Below are 20739 nucleotides of genomic sequence, written 5' to 3'. Positions count from 1 at the left end.
TTAAAGACTGTTGTGCATCTCTGATTCTTTCAGATGCGTCATCCCAGATGTCTTGCTGCTAGCTCAAGCGTAGCAGGGCAAAACCAGTACTTTTCATCATCTTAACTCCCTCCCCTTCCCCGTCCCCTTCTCTGCCTGCCTTCTTCATTGCTATTAAAAATAGCACTTTCCACTTTCTCATACCCACGCTTATTACCTTGGGGTAATTTTTACTTCCATCTCTTTCCCTCACATTCAGCTATCCTTACACTATTCTAACAGCAACTTGCTCATCTTGTTTCTGTTCATATTTCTGCTATCTCCTGTTTTTGCTGCTCTTACTTGCATCTCCCTGATTTGTTTCACATCTTGAAAAAGCAGTAGCCAAAACTGTCTTCCTTAGGTGTCTCACTCTTGCCCACCAAATCAAGTCTAGAATTTTCATTCTTCCCTCCCTCCCAGGCTTTTTCCCAGAGTTTTTATCTGTTCTTGTTTTCTTACTGCTCATCCACCTCCATCTCTCTTACTCTGTGATGGTCAACACTTCCTTCTTCATTTTCTCTGACTGTCTTTTTTGGGTCTTCTCTAATCATTGAAATGAGAGCTCTCCATATTGATGTATTAGGCTTACTCCATATGTTTATTTTAAGTGTTTCTGTAAACCTATTTTGCAGGGTCCAAAGATTTCAAAATCAAAAACAATCTGATCTATAACAATTTATAAAGAGTTCTAAATTGTTTTTAAAAATATTATACGATTTTTGTTCTATGGGAAATTTTAAAAGTATTTTTCCAGAATCATTTAAAAATGGTAATTCCCTTCAGGACAAGAATTCTGATGTTCAGCCAACTATGGTTGTTACTTATGTTAAACAAGTTGCAATCTTTCTGGCTTGTGTTTTCTAGCCTTAGATATATTTTGTAAAACTTCTCCTTATGGGGCATAGGAGGGAAGCCTCTTCTTTCTTATAAACTGAGAAATGTGAGAGAGAATTGAGTGATAGTCACTGACAGACAGCAAATGCAGAATCTCATTGTATCACCCTTACAAGTTTCTAAAGCATGACTGCATTTTATCTCTCCCCGCTGGAGTATTTTAAGCTCCCTGACCCTGCTTTCCCCCTTCCCCCCACCTCCAGATGAACAACCCTGCCCCTTTCCCCACCCCAACTTACTAAAAATAGCCTGGTGCCAAAGGGTATGGGGGGAGGAAAAATGCAGCCCTAAGGCTGGGGCTCGGGCCAGTGGCTGGGCTTTTGCAGCTTGCTGGGCTGCACTGGAAACTGTACAGCAGTTCAGTTAAATCTGTCTTGCCAGACTCAATCTAAGTTAGACTACCTCTGAGGTAGGGTTAATTTAGATTGGGTCAGTCATTTTTAGAACGAACTTACCTTAATGAACTTGTGTACAGTTAGCACTTAGATTGACCTAACTGGGGATCTAAGGGTGCAGGCAGAAGTTACAATTTTTGCCTGATCTGGCCACAGAAAGGATTTTTTTAGCTGTGACCAAACAAGTACACTGCTCCAGACAGCTTAAAAAATGATGGATTGTTTGAAAATCTGACCCCTCATTGGATGAAGTATCAGATAAAGACATTTCAAAATGTAGCCTCTTTTGTAACTTGTGTCTGTCAGAGCTCCCAATCTCTTACTGTTTTACAAAGGAGCAGGGGGAAAGGAAGTAGAGGAAGTTCAGTCAGGGTGTTTTTTGGTCCCCCTGGAGGGTGGGGCAGGTATATTGGAGCCTCCCTAAGGCGTGGCAGCTTCTATTCACCCACACCACCCTTCAACACTAGCTGGGGAGCCCCAAGAATGAGCTACCTGTGCTGCCCTTTACCCCTCCCATTCTGAAAACAGTGAGCACTGGCAGACAGTTGTGCCCATTGCTATGGGAACCTGGCTGGCAACTAGACTCCCCACCCCCCTGGAACCAACAGTGAACTTCTGTTTGGTCTGGGGTAAAGCTGTAACTCAGAATGCTTTGCAGAAATAGTTCTGAGTTACAGATGGGAGCTGCACTTCTGTCTGTGCTCTAAGTGTAAGGTCTGCACCTGGGAGAATGAAGTTAGATCGGGTGAAAATGTTGTATGTGATCTAACCTCCCCAACTGTCTGCACCTACCCTTAATGTGTGTGTCAATTTTTTCTATCTTCTTACCTTCCTCTGTTAAGCACTTGAGATCTACAAGTGAAGATAAATATAAAAGATCTAAGACTATGGACAAATATAATTTTAGCTTGTTTAAAAGGGTCAGGGGAGCTGCTGCTCAGGAGCATTGCATCAACTGTTATGTGGGCACAGTACCTGTACTGATATCAGTTAACTATATTGCCCAACTTCGTCCTTAAATAAAGCATGGTTAAAGTTGGAGAAATTTTCCTACACTTGCATTTACATAGAATCATGTAGACTTAACAGTGGATTGTAAAAGCTTATTTTCAGTATCTTTTGATATACTTTTGATACTTATTCAGTATCTTTTGATAGTTATTACATCTGTCTGTACCCAAAGGAGTAGTATTATTTAAAAGCTATGTATTGTAAAACAAGGTTCTTTATTTTCTATTCAAAATATGTGGTGTACATTATCTTGCACTTAAATATGGCAGGGATAAATTTTCTCTTTAATATAATTTTCTCCGTAGAGAGGAATTGATTGTATTTTTCACTCTGTCCCCAGATGACCTCAATATGACACATCAGCACTGTGTGTTGGCTGGCTGGCCACCTCGGTTCAGCTCTACTCACAGAGTGGCAGAGGTGAGTAGGAGGGAGAAGCTTGATTTGCTTTTTGCTCCTTGGTGCTATTAGTAGTCCCAGACATTGTGAATTTAGGATCACAGTGTTGTTTTAAACTATGATTCACAGTTTTACTGATGACTTAGACTTTTCCAGGGAAGTTTGTGTGCTATACTTGAGTCTAGTCCTGGAAGATGTCTCATTGATTTTTTTTATGGGACTAGGTACACTTTCTTTGTTTATGAGCAAATAAGTTTGAGTTTATGCCTAACCTCTCCAGCAACTTCTGTACTATATTTCACCAACTCATTAAATACATGCAAAAAATTTTAATCATATTAAAAAAAAACCCAACATTTTAATTTTTGTTTACCTTTGGCTACCTCAACTCCAATATAAGGGTTGTTTTAGTGACAGAGGTGGGAGGGAGATATGTTCAAAATGTATCTCCAGGAGGCAGAGCAACTGAGTGTAGCCATGAGACTGTTTTTAGTTGGAGCCACCAATTCCTCTAGGACTGGACATGAAAATAGAGAGGTGGCACAAAGCCCGTAGCTGAACTTTGCCCTGACATACCATGGCCCATTCACAGGAAAAGTGTTAATAGGTGCTCTTTAGTAGCTTTAATTCTTTAGCTACTCCTAACTGTCATAACTGTATGAATTTAAAGGAACATAGAGATATTTATCTCTGTGAGCGTGGGTTTTATTTTTTTTTAATTTTGTCTGTTATCATACATTGTCTTTCTATGGTAAGCAAAAAGAAAGGGATTGAGGAAGAAAAAATAGATTATGTACTGAAACAATTATTTAAAAAATAATTTTTGTTTGTCATAGCAAGGCAAAAAGGCATTATTATTGCATGTGTGTGTATGAGAGAGAGAAGTATACATTTTAGTGTTGATTAATTTTTCCCTGTTAGCTCTTATTTGTAGTTATTGTAGAAAAAAGTAATGATGAAACTAGTAAATATAGTTGATATTTATATATAGAAAATGTATATAACCCAGAAAATAAAGAATGACAATTTAAACATGATATCTCAATATTTCTTACTTTAAGCAATTGGTGGTCTAAAGATATGTCTGATTTCTCAGTCATGCTGGAGCATTACATCTTTCAAAACAAACCCTGGTGATTAGAGCTGAGCTTTGGTATAAAACTGTAACACAATGTGCATTATACTGCATGTGTGAAGAAAACGGTTCTTTATTTTCCTTTGCAGAAAAAATGAGCTCTCTGACCTAGTACTCCCACCACTGTGTTGTTCTGACATTAAAATGCACATTTATTGCCACAATTTGAAAAGCTTCCCCTTTAGATGTTTGTACTTTTGTTTTTATAAACCTTTGTGACCTCATATTGTATTGTAGGGAAGTTCTAATACAAAGAATTATGAGACCAGGGGGTCTCTATTCAAGGCTATTCCTGGGGATCTAGCTAAAGTTATAAATATTTAACTGAAAATAATTATGATGTAGACATATCCTTTTCTTTTGTGTCACAAGGATATTTACATGTTCCTTCAGCACTGAGGGAAGTTATGTTCATAAAAAAACAAATTAAAGAGGTAACAATCAAACCTATACAGTTCTTGTTTTCTCCATTTAATATATTCTCTTTTCATGCTCTGTGTGGAATTCATATTCCATCTTAATAGAATCATGTACTAGAGAGGATGTGACCAATTGTTAAATGCTCTAGAAGACTAATCTGTTTGTCAGGGGGGAGGAGGAAAAAGAATATTGGCCATTTTCAAAAGCCTTTGGTTGTTTTAGCTTACAGATTTTTCTCACAATGATTAATTTCTCCCCAAATCTTTACTTTTGAGACTTAACTGTAACTTTTAATGAGTTATACTTTTAAAAATATAAATGGTATTGATGTTGTGCGGTATAATAATTATAAGATTTCTTACTTTGTTTCTCTTGCTTTATAAAAATGTTTATTGTGATTCAGTGGCTGACACTGAATTATTTTCTGTTTGCATTACTGCTTCCAAATTACCTATAAATTATTTTTTTCATTTTGCTTTTACAGTGCTCAAGAGGGACTCTGGACTACATTTTTAGGCAGTGTGAGACAGCACTGCAGAATTTACAAGCTGATTCTGAATCAGTGGCTTTATCTTTGAAATCACTGGAAGTCATGATTGTAAAGGAAGTAGAAGGAATTCATAATGAGGTGAGGGACAGGTTTACAGTGGATGCCCTGTAGACTAGGTGAAGCCTTATTTCTTGGTGTGGGAAGCAGGTGTGGTGCTAACATGAATGGAAGTTAAGGCTATTCAACAACTTGCAGAATGTCATACTAAACTTTGAGAATCATTGACTCTTGTTTTTGGGTGTGTTGATTGGGATAAATGTAAAGTTGGTGCTCTTTGTTCTGAGTAGGAGGACTTTTTTCCCTTGGATCCCTCTGCTGGTTAATTCAAAGAATAACTTGAGCCAGATCAGTCTCATTGTACCCAATTTGATTAATTTCTTCTTTTTCTGTTCTACTCTACCAAAAAAGAGAAAATAGCTAAATTAAAGAAAAAGAGCAAGTCAGACACTCATGTTCTTTAGCTGTTTCTCAAACAAGGAAGTAACATCCAGTCATTTTCAAAAAAACCCATGTGACCACAGTGATGGGAGAGATAATCTACTTTACAGTTTTCTTTAATAAGAAAAGGTGTAAGAAATCTATTTCTTAGGAATAATGTAGCTCAGATTCCTGATCCTGTGTGGAGGATCCTGCAGGTGAATAGCTGCATGTGTCTGGAATCTGAAGTCCAAACAGCTCTGAAAAGTTGTTTATTCAGGTTGAGAGCGTTAGCAAATGCACATATTTAGCAAACTAAGGTGGATTCTAGCTGTTAAGATGGATAGAAAATAGCAGTGCCTTGTTTATAGAGAAATATAAAATTGTGTGGTATCCTTGAAAATGTTATTCTAATACTTTTTGTCAGTGGGAAGAGTTGCAATATGACACAAATCGTTAGGCCTGTTTAGGAAATTGGCAAAAGTTTGTACTCTTTTTGTGAAAATGGCAGTTCCTTCTGAGAAGCTGAATTAAACTTTCATAAAATTTCATCTCAAAACTGCCACAAAGAATACCATCCACAGTGTTTTTTAAGGTCTTCAAAATGACAGACTGACATGTTTATTGTTTTGTTGTCCAAAGAGCCATCTTTGGTTGCAACTTCTGATGATTTTGACACAAGACATGAGTAGTGAACACTATAGGAAAAATAGGTAATGCTTCATAGTTAATATAAAACAATATAATATTATTTTACCAATTTGTGCTTTCATTTTCAGTAGTACATCACAGTGCTGTTGTATTCATAGATTTTAAAGTAGTCTGGATTCCTACTGGTGTAACTGAGCTTGTTTGACCCACTGGGACAAGCATGGTGTTTAATTTTCACATGCAGTATAGTGATGTTTTTACAACACTCTTTTGGAGGATTTGTTTCTTAAAGTTCATACAACAGAATATGCATTTACTGAGTAATAGAACAAACTCACAATCTTCATAAACTTTGAGGGACAAGTATTTGGCTACCATGGCACATTTGACAAAAATGGCAAAATAATCTCTTTTTTCTCTTAGTTTTAATCCAAACAGTTTTTGACATATTTTAAAGCTGGCTAGTATTTGCAGTGCTCTACAAAATATTAATTGTGCTTAGGGATAAGACAGTAGACATACTTTGTTTGCATAGCTAGGCCTGTTCAGAGCCAGCCTAAATTTGCACAGCCTTTTTAATAGATGTATACTATTTACATCATGTGGGGATCTGGGCCTTTGCATTTACCTAGGTAATATTGCTTTGTGTTGTTTCCTGTTACACGTATGATATATACGGTATCTTGTATATACACTGTAGCAGAATTTACTGGTTAGCCTATATGCATTGCACACTTAAGAGTCAATAAACATTGGATCTATATTCCACATGAAAAGAGGATCACCACCCGCCCTCTTTGATATTTTTCAAGGTCATCCCTTTATTCAAGGGATTAATTCCATATGTCAGAGTACTATTTTAGACATTGTTCTTTTTACCACACAAGTAGGCAAGTTATCTGTGGTTTACATTGTGGTAGATATACTTTTCTTTGTTGCTTATCAAAGTTAACTGGAAACATAAATGTTTGAGAGAATAATACAGGCCTTTTCTTTTGCAAATAGAAGCTTTTTCACTTTTTATACTAGATATGACTGGATTTTTGCAGTTTCCTGGATCAGTACAACATGTAGGTTGTTACAATGTAAGATGTGTGTATAGGGAAAAACCACACTCTGCCCCATGTATCTTTGCTAATGGGCAGTTTACTTGCTGGTTCAGACATAGGCCTCTCCAGAGGAATTGTAACTTCATGTCTGTTATGAGTATGAGTTGAATGGATTTTAAAATGCATATATGCTACTTGAATTATTTCTGACTCACAGGAGTAATGCTGCCTTGTTTTACTTTTAAATACTACTGTAAAGCAGTACTTTAGAGACAATAGTTCAAATAGCAATTACTAGCTTTTAGGACTTCTTCTAAATTTTCCCTTTATATTGATGACACTTATCAATACTAGGTATCAGATGTCAGAAACTCAGATGAAGTCATCATGGAGCTCTTAGGCTCTAGAAATATATATCCTACAGCTGAACATAGGCTTACACTTATTGCTAAAATTAAATCATTGCATTGAAGATCTTGGTACAAGATCCCACTGTTAGAGAAAATGCAGTGATAACCTTAGGTTGCATGTCTGATGGATAATGTGGTAGATGTTAGATTTCTTTGGACTTGAAGTTCCCTGGGTGTCATGGTGCCTTTCATTAAAACAGATTCTTGGTCTGTATTTTGCGTTATTGCAAAGTACATAGTGACTGCTGGATTTGTCCACGCAACCATTTTACTCCCAGCATGTAGCTCAGAATGATAAATAATGGCACCCTCACTTAGCAGTATCTGCTGATGATTTTTCAAAGCAGTACATAGGGAAGTCTGTCTTTTAACTACAGAACAAATACTACGGTGACAAGTATATCAGTGAGCAAAGTACAATATGGAGAATGGAAGTAATTACCTGAACAATTGTGGGATATAGTATCCTAGCAGTAATGCATAGTGCTACAGATTGAATTAAGTCATCCCTTTAAGCAAACAGGTGATTGTTTGGTCAGTAGTAATTTATATTGAAATAAATAGCCTGGCAGAGCTGACAGTGCTGAGCTGTTCACCATACTGACATAGCTCTTGACTTCCAAAAATATGTACAACTACTTGGTGCATCTAGAATGGAGCTGTAAGAGAACTGGGGAAAAGCCACTGTTAAGTAAATACCTTTTCGGGGGCAGGGAAAGAAAAACCAACAATATTGCCTGGCAGATTATTTAAACGATAATGGATATAATATTTTAAAAACTTATACCAAAGTACAGTTTTTATCCCTTCTCCCCTACCCGCATCATTTGCATTTCAGATGAGCACACGCATTTCATTGTTTTGAGTGATCTGGAGCTATAACAACAGGTTTTTGTTAGGGTGAGATGATTTCAGAATTACTTTGAGGGCTTGCTGGATTGGGCAGAGAGTAGGCACAGTCCTACAGATTTTTTTGTGATCGGAAGTTTTTTTAGGGTCAGGCCCCATATGAAAAGCATTCCAGAAGAATGCACATTAGTACTTAAATTGACAGAATCAAAGGTATTGGCTTCACTTGATTTTTGGTTTAGTCCTTTTGATTAGAAGATTTGAAGTTAAGGTTGAATTCTTTGATCTAACTCTAGTCAGGGTGCAGTTACTCTTGCATATCTCAAATCCTTCCCAATGGTAAAAGTAGTTTGAGTTAGCCCTCAGTGTAATGTGATGTAAAAAAAAAGCCTCAGCTAACTAAATTGAAAGAGTTTATTGTTGTTAAACTCTCAGGTCACTGCTGAGAAGCCTGGTGATGTACACAGCAAAAGGAAGGTTAATGCGTGTTTTAGCACATCACAGTGAAATGACAGCACAGTTGGTGGCTGGCTAGTACAAAAGAGAGAAAATATAGATCACCTACATAGATGGCATTTAATAACCAGTACCTTTAAATAATTGACTGAGTAGCCACTAGCTCACAAAATGTCAAATGGTGCCATTGGCCTTTTACTACTCACTATTGACAATAAACCTAAAATTGGCCTTTAATCATTGTTTAAAGGACAACCTGAAGATGAGTTGATGTTAGACATATGAGGTCTCATTCTGATCTCATTTTCATTGGTGGAAATCATCAGTGAAAACACTGTCATCAAAATAAGTTCTAAATTATACTAATATATATACTAATATATTATATATTATACTAAGTATAAATTTTATATGTATTTGCCTGTTCAGGGTTTATGCCATTTAGTTACCCACAGTGCCTGGGTCTCCAGTGTAAAACTGACATTAGAAAAAGTAGCCAAAGATGAAGCACGGCAACTGTTAACCTGAGTTCAGATCTTAGTATGTGAATAGCCTCCACCCTCAACTAATCCAAATAGATCTAGAATGGCTAGCTCTTTGTTTCTATTTTGCTTGAAATACTGTGACTTAAAATGAATTCCTTCTCTAGGAATGGTTTGTCTTATTTATTCACTTTATTCTAGGGTCTTTTATAAACATAATGATTTATATAACAGGTTTTGCTTTTGTACTGTATATATTTGCCTCTACTTCATTAAAACCCATCTGAGTCTGATATTTCTTTGTTCTGCTATGCATTCTGCTATTCACATAAAGGGCAGAAAGTAGGAAGGTAAGTTGAGCTATCTCTGTAACTTTATTTGATCCAAGAATAGATGGTAAAGAGATGCTTTATTTTAATAAAGGGAAGAAAAGGAGAGGCTTGGAATATAAAATGTAGACTTTTGGAAAGCAGCCAGTAGTTATCTGTCTCTGGGTTTTCTCCATGATTATGGATGTGATGTGATGTGAACTAGTATGTATTAAGTAAGAAAAAGGGCTTTTCATTCACAGGATTCCAAAACCTGTTCTGTTTACAAAAAAGCCTTTTCTGTTTACAAAAACAAATAATTTTACATATAGGTAGGTGAAGGCATAAAGATGTAATGTGTGTGTCACACTGACTACACAGATACCTTTGCAGTCAGTCTCCTGGCCATTGGTTCCTGTGTTGGAAACCAAATAATGCTGCATGCCTGGACTGTTTCACAAAGATCATGTGTCAGGCAGCTTGATGACTAATTTAGTGGGTAAAACAATGATTGACTTTTAACCCTTTTTTAACTCTATAGAGAGGCTAAGTTGAGACATGAAACAAAATGAATTTGGGCCTCAGTTTGAGAGGTCTTGTGAACAGTAGTCCACATCATTAAATAAGCACATATGTCACAATTTGGCATGGTTGGTACACTGATCTCTAAAGAGACCAGCTATTTCTGCACAAAATTAACTAGTTTACTACTAAACTTTACCTCAAACCTAGAGAACACAGCACTTCTAGGTCATAAGCCACTAAGCACTGTGGAGCTACTTGCAGCATTCATGCTGGGAGAGTAAATGTGAGGCCTCAATTTCCATTACTGCCAAGATGCATCTAAAATGTAACCAAGGTGCCAAGATTTAAATGAGATTGAATTTACATAGATCAAGCAGACAAATCAATATAATTAGTCAAAAATCAGATTGACTAAATTCACATTCTTGTCACAATGGGCCATATTGTAACATCGATTTTTTTTTTAAGCAGAACTCTTCATTGATTAATGGCCCTCTATGATTTATTTCCTGAAACATTATGGTTGCCAAGCTTTATAGGTTACAGCCTTTTTATTGAAAGAGGCCAGCAAGAAAAAAAAGCCTACATATGTACACAACCCTGGGCTGAATTTTCAGAGGTGTTGGGCACAAAGTGTTTAAAGTCAGTGAAAGCTGTAGAAGCTCAACACACCTGAAAATGAATCCCAGAGAGGCTTGACAAAATAAGTCTTGACGCTTCATATATGGCTAATTCTGTAAGAGCAATAAACTTCACTTGAACTTTATTAAGAAAGACATGTGTTGTTAAACCTGTATACTAAGGAAATCTGAGCTAGGCTTGCAGCCTTCCTTTCAAAACATTTAAGATTTACTTCTGTTAACTAATGTCTTCTAATCCTGTTGATGTCTTTTTTTTCTCCAATAGGGTTATTTTAATATTGTCTTTATAGTTTTGTTGTTTAAATAGCTTTATTGAAATCAGTTACACATATCAAACAAATAGCACCAACTAAAACACTTTCAGACTTTAGTAACTGCTTCTCTTTATCCTTGGAGAAAGATGTTCTTAGGTGAAGTCTTTAAGCCACTTTCATTATTGTTTCCTTTACAAGTACCCTTTGTTTACCACAGAGTTCAGTAGCGGAAAACAAAACAAAAAATTCTTTGTGGTAACAGGTGAAGATTAAAGTGGTTTTGAGTCTGTGTGAAACATAACTACCATAACAAAGATGAATACAAAATTCTGAATGACTAGGACTGTAAATCACGATAAAAAAGGTGATTTAAAGAGTAGAAGGACATTAGATGAATGGAAGGACTAAGCTTGAAAATTTATGAGTAGGTTATATGGTCTTCACATTTTATAACTATGATGATGTTCTCCTAAAGGTAATGTGCAAGTATGATATTTAAGAACAACCCATTGCAGGCAGGTTTTCTATTTCCTGTTGTAATGTCTCAAAGGTGCAAGGTTATACAGCATGCAGCTTAGCTGTTTTTTCCCCTTTTGGATGAAGATTTCTTGAGGTGTGTCAGACCCTCTAATATCTGAGATCACTGGTGTTAGAAGTGTTCCATTGTAAACTCTGCTAGTGACACCACATTTTTATTTTGCTACAACATGGCTTTATAAGTGTATCATGAAAATGCTTTAATTATTGTAAATAGAAATGTGCCTGGCACATCAAAAGAAAAAAAAAAAGCTTAAATTCTCAAGTTTAACAAACAAAAATCTTTAAAGAATTTCAGATTCACTTGTGATATAGAAATGTTCTCTTATCTGACTTCCTCAAGGCTGCCTGCATGATCCATTATAGTTTTATGGTACTAGATTTGCTAATGTAAGAGTCAGAAAAGTATCCAAAGTCTGTGACTTCAGTGATGCAGTAAGTGGAGAGGTTCCTTTTTAACTCTAGCTATGTGCGTTCTTCTGCACAGCTGCTATAAGAAGTTGGGGGCTTGTTTTATGTGAATGGAGATCTAATAGAAGGGAGCACACTCATCCACTCACTGCAGCAGTAAATGATAGACCCCCTAAATCAGGGACATTGGATTTAGGAATACTGTATTTTGCTGTAGATCTCTTTCAAATACATTGCAGCTAAGTACTGATCCAGTTTTAGTTTGTGTCTTTGAAATGATCTTGTGGTCTCAGTTCAGGTGTCTATATCATAAAAACCACCAATATAAGAGGCAGGCTTGAATAAACAGTCTTCCTTTGGTAATTTATCAGAACAGCTAATGTGAGAGCTTAGGGACAGGAAGTACACATAAACTGGTATAAGTGGTTAGAAACTGGTTCAAATCTATAACACAACAGAAGTTCAGTGCACATAAACTGCTTTTAAAATGCCCCAAACTAGTTTAAGATAAACCTAGATGGATATCTTATCAGACTTAACCAATTTAGGTTAAATTGATTTATTGAACTTCTGTCCCAGATCCCCTCCAGATTCAAGTTCAGTCCTCTATCATACCAGGATGCTTTGTACCTCCCCTGCAAAATCCCCCTCACAGGGTGAGCAGGCCAGCCTTGACCCAAGCTGTTTGCTCCAGCTGAGCAGGCGGGTGCGCTCTAGGACCCCCTGGCTTCTTGCCTGAGCCCCTGCAGGCATGTGGCTGCATTTCCAGAATCAAAAGGGAATGTCTGTTCACTTGCTTCTCAGTTCAATCTACGCAGTTTAGACTAACCTGAAAAGATTGAATCAATTCAGCCTCAGGCTTTTTGACTATCTGTACTTAGCCATAAAGTCTAACAAGAACTGGACTAGTTTCTCACCTGTAATAGCTGTCACAGTATCTCATGGGTTATGCCTTTGTAATCTCTGCTGTACCTGTTCAGAGGTAAAGGTTTCTAGTGTTGTCAGATGCTTTTTCTTCATAATTGAGAGAAGTCTATTCCAAAACCAAGTATAGTCAGTCTATGGTTTTCCATTGACTTTTGGTGATCTTTGGCCTAGACCATAAATTCACATGCAAAAATATTTAAAAAGCTGCAGTTTCTATACATAAAATTACATTTGGAGTCTGTTTGTTATTGCAGAAACTCTCATTTCCCTTGTCCTATAAGTAGCAGCACAAATATGAATAGATTTACAGTAATTCCAAGTTATAAACAGATTATTTATGTTATTGCTTATATATTTTCTGTTTTCCAGGTTGAATTTGAATGGCTTAGGCAGTTTTGGTTTCAGGGCAAACGCTATAGGAAGTGCACTGATTGGTGGTTTGAACCTATGGCTAAACTGGAAGAATTTTGGAAAAAGATGGAGATTATGGTAAGTACCAATATCAATAATAGATTCTAAGAGTTTTAGAATAATTCTACAGACAGTCAGCTCTGCACACATTGCAAGCATGCAGTAGAATCAAGCTTTACATTTTCAGCATTTCTGTATGTTATAGAATGCCAGTCCTTTCATTTTGACTATCAAAGCAAGAAAAGAAATAATAAAACAAACCAGAATGAGCAAAACTTAAAAAAAATAAAAATAAAAAAGTAAATATTTACTTATCATCTATTTGTAGTACTGTAAAATATATGGTTACAGTACTGGGATATTACATCACACTGTCTAGCAATGTGTCCTCACTGGGAGTTTTCAGCACTATCCCCGTCATTCTGCCAGTGAGAGCAAGAGTGCTTGGGGAGATGTCGGAGGTTAAATGATCTGGAGGTTAAAACAGCTATATGCAATCTACACCAAGGCATGCTGTGGCTAGCACCATTTGCACCAACAGCTGGGCAAATACAAAGCTAGCTAGTATCTTAAGCAATATTAGTTATGTGACTAAGATTCCTGTATCCTCCTTTTAAATAGATATCCCTATCTTTGTCTACACTGGGGATTTGCCAACCATTTGTGCAACTATTGATGGATACCTCCTAGTGTAGTTACATCAGTGCAGTCTGCTTGTGGAAGCTTTTAGCAATATACGTATTATTGCATTTTCATTGGTATAGCTTATTCCAGACCCCTAAGCAAAAGAAACTGTATTGTCAGAAACATCTTCTTGCTGATATAATTGCATCTATAGTAGGGGTTTTTGTCTGCTCAGCTGTGTTGGTCACAGACCATGTCTCATTGCATTCCTAACCAAACAGAGCTGTGCTGGCAAAAAATTGTAGTGTAGATAAAAACCCTGAACATCTGTTTAAGTAGCTGATTGATTTTAATAATATTAAATTTGGGTCTATCCCTGAGAGATTTGAAGTCCCAATGACGCATTTGCAGCAGTCACATGTACTTAGGAGGAGACCCTGTGTTTGAAACATAACTTTCCGTTTTGAGAATAGTTTCTTCCTTTACCAGCAACAGCAGATACAACATAAATGGGTATCTCAAAATGAGAAGTTTTTACTTGCTGGAACTTGTTCTATATTGAAAGGTTTTCTTGAAACATCAAGCATCTCAAGCTTGAAAAACTGCAGGAAACTGGAACTTAGATGTTTGCAACATTAGGTACTATGAAAAATCAGAGAACCTTGGACTTCAAAAAAAAAATAAAAGGAAAAGATTTATAACTAGTTTATTTTTAATGCATTTTTGTCTCATTTTTATTTCCCACATGCATACACAGTCCGCTCATGTTTTTTGTATCTTAGATAACTTATCATTTAAAAAAAGTTTTTTCAGTTTGTTTTCCTTTCAAATAACAATCTATCTCCTTGTAACACCAAGACTTAATGAGGCAGAGGCAAGGACATTTGATTATTGTTTTATATCCATTGTGTGTTGAGAACATGGAAAAACAGCAAACTCAGGAATCCTCAAGGGCTGGGTTTTCTGCAATTGGTGTGATATTACCATGTGTCTCTAATTAGAACCATGGTGGCGTCAGTGTATCTCCTTTCAACAGGCCTCAGGATGATATTTATCAGCAAACCAAAGGTTTGGGCCAAGACAGAAGCTGCTTCTAATTTAAATTTTAAAAATTGCTTTAATGTTTTATGGCTCTTAACACATTAATCGCAATTAATTTCAGCTGTTGAAGGAGACAGACGAGAATGTTACTCAGAATGTCTATTGTTTTGTTGAATCTGTACATAAATTTGGTGATTACTGTATTTGGGACCCAGAGGCAGCCTTTTCTCATTTTTGTTCTGTTTCTACTACGTGTTCCACATTCTATATAAATCAACAGTAGGGGACACTGTTGAGCTGCAGTTTTAATACAGGGGCCATACAAGACTTGAGAAAATACATAGAAATGTAGCATTAACATCAAGAATTATCCCTGTTGCTTCAAGTTAGCTGTAATCTCTAAGATTCCATAACACAGGAAATCAATTGTGGGTTAACAAATTCAACAGCAATTTAACATAAAAAGTGCAGAGTTTTGATGCATGTTTGGCTTCTGTAGAATAAGTTAAATAAAAAAAAAAACATTTATGAAGGTATCTTCTGGCCTACATTCAATGCATGTTTTTCAAATTAAAATAATTTTAGTTGGATTTATTTAAAAAAAATATTTTTTACTGTGTAACTTAGAAATTTTCTAGCTTGTTGCTGTTAATCTTGTGTCAGAAGTTGTTGAGATTCTTTAAAAGGAAATATTTTTAACAAGCAGTGTGTTTTCCTTTACCTACCTCTGTATGAGCTGTACAACCCTTGTCATAAGTTTTACGTGTATGCATGTAAGATTTTACATAAGTAGGTCTCGGGGTCCTTGCTTTTATTTTCCTGTTTAATGGCTTAACTATATTATAAAAAATCCCAAAACCCCTGCCTGCCCCCTCTCTCCTTAAACTGCTTCTGTTAACTGTAATTGGCCTAGTGCACAGGAAAATATAATACTTCAAAAAGTTTAACCCAATGTCTCCAGACCTCAGGGCTATATTTAATATTTTTATACATTATAGCAAGCATACAGTTTTATCATGATGCTTATTCCTGGCATTTCTTTCCCTGAGGATAGTTTTACTCAGAGCTCACTCTTGTGATGTAAATGTTAAACCTTTCATTTGAATGACATTCTGATAAAACATCACATTTCCCCATAACATTACCTCATGAATTTATGAACCATTAAATCTGAGGCAGTTTAGCCAACCATCCCTCCCTTCTTTCTCCCTTAAAAATATGAAGGCTATTCAAATGTTTGTATTTTATTTTTAAAAAGTCATCCAAGATTAACACGTTATCATGTGCAACATCAGGGTAAATGCTCACAGAATTCAAAGAGAGAGTTACCATTTGAAAGAGACTGTACAAGCTTTGCTTTCTGGGTAAAGAGAAGTCTGAAAAGCTGAAATCTCATGTGATGTGAAGAAGTCTTGCTATAGCTGTTCTGAGATTCAGTGGAGAGACAATTTGTCTCTCAGGGTCTGGTATCATGCAAACCTCGCAAACTGACATTTATTTTACCTATAAAAATGTTTAACACCCTGCCAAAGCAGGAAGAATTGTGGAAATCCTATGACTTTTTTATTTTTATTCTATTGTAAATTTGGTGAAACAAAACATAGTGCAATGGAATGTTTTTGCTTGTGAAATGGAAATAGAGACTACTTATGATTTTACGTCTGAATGACAAATCTTAAAGACTTTTTTTTAATATATCCAGTGTTCCTTTTAAAAACGAAGACACTACTAGTGTTGTATGGTATGAATTGTATTTCCTGCTTTGACAGTCCATTTAGCAACATAGCAATGTATTTATATGGCAGTTGGCCTTAATAACCTTTATTGACTTTAGTGGGTAAGAGCCAAGACTGGGATTATTAAAATGTATCAGTTTCATTGCAGTATAAAATCACAACATATATAATTATGTTAGGTAGGCTAGGCTCCATTTAATCCCACCCATTTATGTAAGAATTTGGCAAAGGGGAAAAAATCATGGTACTAAAACATACAGAAATATATAAACAACTGCAAGCTCTAGTTAATAACACAACTGTCTGCCTGCTATAAAAGATTTCACTTAAAAGAATGAAGCATATAGAAGTAACACGTAAGTTTTTGGAATATAATTATTAATACTGTAGTTTAAATTCAAGTGATTTAATAATCTGTTACACTATTTTGATATCCTAAAATAGCTAATAGTTATTAAGTATGACATATCATTCTTTTATTTTTTTAAATGTGCTATAAATACAGAAATGTACACATTTTATGTGATTATAATCAGCAAGGTGTCATTCCATTCTATCTGATATCTTTAAACACAATTGTTTCCTCTTGGGGTTCCTTTTTGTAGCTATGTAGCTAAGCATGATGCTTGTTACTACTGTTATCCTCAATAGAATCCTTTTTAATCTATCTCAACTTGATATAAGGAAGTAAGGCCATATGCTTGTTAAATTATTTTTTTTTCTTTTTGAGTTCTATTTCATTATTTTCTACCACTGCTGCATATGAACATAAGAAAGTTTCTCTTATGAGCCACTGTTCTCAGAGACGTAACGTTTGGTGGTAAAACTTCAATCTAAGCTGAAACTTAACATACATTATCTCAACCTAATGCAATAATATATTTTTGTGTTCTTTCTTAATCAAAAACAAAGCTTTAAATGTCTAGCTATATCACCAAGTGTAACAGTGCAAAAATAATCATGATGAGCTATAAGGCAAAGAATGAATATTTTTTAAAATAAATCCTCCTGTTTTTCAGAAACTGACATTTTTTAACAGCTAACATATTTAAGAAATTCGTTTAAAAAAAGACCGGTGAATATTTGTTCATAGCTTGGAGAAATATGCAGGGCTATAGAAATTATAAGATTCTGACTTTTAACTGTAAAAATTCAGTTATTTCTGAGCTGAGATTTAAATTTCATCCTTAACTTTCCTATTGTGCATAGATATCACAGTTTTCATGGTCCTTTATTGGACGGCTGGGTGATCATATTTGCCTAATGAGCTGTGAAATATAGGTACAACATGGCAACTCAAAGGACCAAATTTCAGCCATGTCTTCTGGATTGCTGGACTCTTCTTATCTGTTTATACCAGACTCTTTAAAAAAAGATTTTTATATGGTGTTTTTTTATGTAGACCAAGAGCAAAACCTTCTTAGAAAAGTATCTTTAATTTCAAAACCACCAGCCCTTGAAGATTCTCTTTCCTTTTGTCTCCCTCAAATTTATTTGACCCCAATATTTTCACTCTTCAGAAAAGAAGGTTCTGTATTGTTTACTGTAGAATCACTAGCAAAAATTTAAAAAATTGTTGTGTACTACATCTTCCTGAAAATATATTTACAATTCTGAGAGAATTCAGACTTAAGCCTCCAAAACAAAATGTGTGCTGAAAGCACAAAGGACTGTGTTTATGATTCTCTTTGAAGTGTTTTTGCAACAGGATAAGGAAAATTTTAGAAACTGTCTGATAGTGTTCAGGGTAAATACTTAAACCCCTTTAGAGAATTTCACACACAGATACTGTGCAGCAGAAAAAAGGATACTTATGTTTCCTAAAGCTGCTACAGCCTACAGCTTTGTACTTAAAGACAGAGGTGTTGAATAGAATTCTACTGAGGATACATCCAGTGACAATATCTACAGGAACATCAGAGCAAACCAGTGGATAGCACTTTCTGTTTTTAACCCTTACATGAGCTAGTTGAGATCTGAGCTGTGTTTGAATGAAGTACTCTTAACATTTCTATTATATAACATTTCTATTATAAACTAGGAATGTTAAGCAGAGCAGCCTTGCAACTCGTAACATACTGAAAAAACAGCTCTTGAAAACATTAAGGTTGTAACACAAACTGTCATAACCCAATAAGCTCAAAGTTACAATATACTATCCCAGCTCAGGGGAAATAAGATTTGCTTATACAAATGTGTGGGGAAAGTATGTGTGGAAGTTCCCCTTCAAATTTGAATAACTAGACTTCTCTCGGTTTGTGTAATAATCTCAGTGTTGATTTAAATAAAATATTTGTCTTTATCTATATTTTATATATAGTCATGAATGCATTTTATAGAATATATAAAATATATATATGTATATAAAGCACGGGGAAAGAGAGACATGATGTTGGTTAAGATAATGGTACGGCTATGGCACAAAGTACAGAAACCTAAACACTCAGACACCTCCCCCTCGCCCCCGGTCTGTCTCACAATTAAATTCATATAGGTCGATCTCTATTCTTGTATTGTGCACCATAGACTTTTGGAGATCCTGCTGACACAGATCAGTTTGCATGTTCTAAGCTATCACATTTGTGCATATGCCTTGCCTATCCATGTGTGCTTGTGTACATACATATCAATTTATTTTTTAATGAAGTGCTTATAAAGTATGCTAGCCTTCAAACTGAAGAGAGTATACAATGATATAACTAATATATGGTATGTTTTGGTATTTGATATTACTCTATCAAAGTCATGGGAATCACATCACTGACTTTAATAGGAGCAGGATTAGGCCTTCATTGTAAGATTAGTGTGGTTTATTAAGATGTATAATTTTGCAAACTGCAGATATCTTGATCACATATCAAAATGTAATAAATGATTTACTTTTGATTTAGTTATTTATGTATTTACATACTTGGGCTTAAGATTTCCTTTTTTTGGGGTAGTATTGTCACTTTTAATAGCTTGGTTTCTGATTGGAAATTTCATATTATGCTTTAAGAAGGACAAAATTATGAATAAATTGCCATCTGCTGGAAGTAGTAAAATATTAGCATTTTAAAATATCTTTTAGCTTTTGATGAAAAAGATTAATAAATACATGGTTGACCATTCTTAATTAGGCCAGTTATTCAGTTTATTCTCCACAATACTTAAAATACGTGGCTACTAGATCAGGGTTAGATGGCAACAAGATGAATAAAATATCACAAAGCTTCTGTTTTATTTTCACTCACTCTTAAAATTTAGAAGTATGTGTATGTGTGTGCATATAAAAATACAAATATGTTAAACGATGAGATAGTAGGTTGAAACAATATTCTTGGTTTCTGGCAGAAGTAACTTTTATTATGACTAAGTAATAAACTAAGGGATTTCTGGTTTATAAGGGACATGATGTCAAATGGCAGTATGACAAAAGTGTCAACATTTAAGCTGCTGTAATTATTTCACAGTACAACTAATATTTATTAAGCACATTTCTCCTATTACTTCATTTTAGTGACTTTATAAGAACTGTGTTGTGTGTGTTGTCATTCCTGTGCTAGTTGCTAAGGCCAGCTAGAAATTCCTGCAGCCTAGGCAGATGTAGAACTGCATTTTAGTTTTCCTTTTAAATATGTGTATGTAAGCAAATGAAGTGATGCTTTTTTAGCAGTTACTGATTCCAGCCACTGGGGCATCTGTTATTTTGTCTGATCACCAATCCTTTCTCTAATTGGAAAATATTAGGTGAAAAAACTTTTTTTTGCATCTATCATCATTTTCACCAGAATTTCATCTCTTATAAAGAAAATCACAAATCTCATTTTACAGACAGGAAGACAGAAGCTCAGACTAATTCAATGCCTTTGCATGCAAGGCACTGTGATTTGATGCATTAGGTTTGAGAATGGGAGTCAGGATTTCTGGGTTCTTTTAATCCTAGTTTTGTCACTAAATTTCTGCCTAACTAAAACAAGTAACTTAAGCTCAGTTTTTCAAAACCATATGCCCCAGTCAAAACATCTGTGCCTAAAATAGATATTTAGCTGCCAAACTTACAGTACTCTTTCCAGCTTGAATACCGCATTTAAAAAAAATTACTATAACTGAAAAGATGCAAATATCTAGAGTGTGTGTGTGTTGCGCGCGCGCGCGTGCGCGCGCACACACACACACACACACACACACACACACACACACACA

The 20739-nt window shown here is 35.5% G+C and overlaps 1 protein-coding gene across 7 annotated transcripts in view; it reads left to right on the top strand.

Moving 5' to 3' along the window:
• The window catches only part of FTO (FTO alpha-ketoglutarate dependent dioxygenase), a 420744-nt gene that overhangs the window by 142157 nt on the left and 257848 nt on the right, over positions 1 to 20739 (top strand). For all 7 annotated transcript variants that reach the window (XR_009455260.1, XM_006264826.4, XM_019497461.2 and 4 more), the window contains exons 5-7: positions 2662 to 2741; positions 4760 to 4903; positions 13112 to 13231. Coding sequence is in view for 6 of the 7 variants with exons in the window: in XM_006264826.4 (XP_006264888.3) it covers positions 2662 to 2741; positions 4760 to 4903; positions 13112 to 13231 (344 nt within the window). In the remaining variant the exon portion in view is untranslated. The remainder of the gene's footprint in view (positions 1 to 2661; positions 2742 to 4759; positions 4904 to 13111; positions 13232 to 20739) is intronic.

The sequence above is a fragment of the Alligator mississippiensis genome, chromosome 10 (assembly GCF_030867095.1).
Source record: "Alligator mississippiensis isolate rAllMis1 chromosome 10, rAllMis1, whole genome shotgun sequence".
Classification (NCBI taxonomy): Eukaryota; Metazoa; Chordata; order Crocodylia; family Alligatoridae; genus Alligator; species Alligator mississippiensis.
The sequence above is the reverse complement of the archived record's forward strand: the minus strand, read 5'-3'. Positions and strand labels throughout refer to the sequence as shown.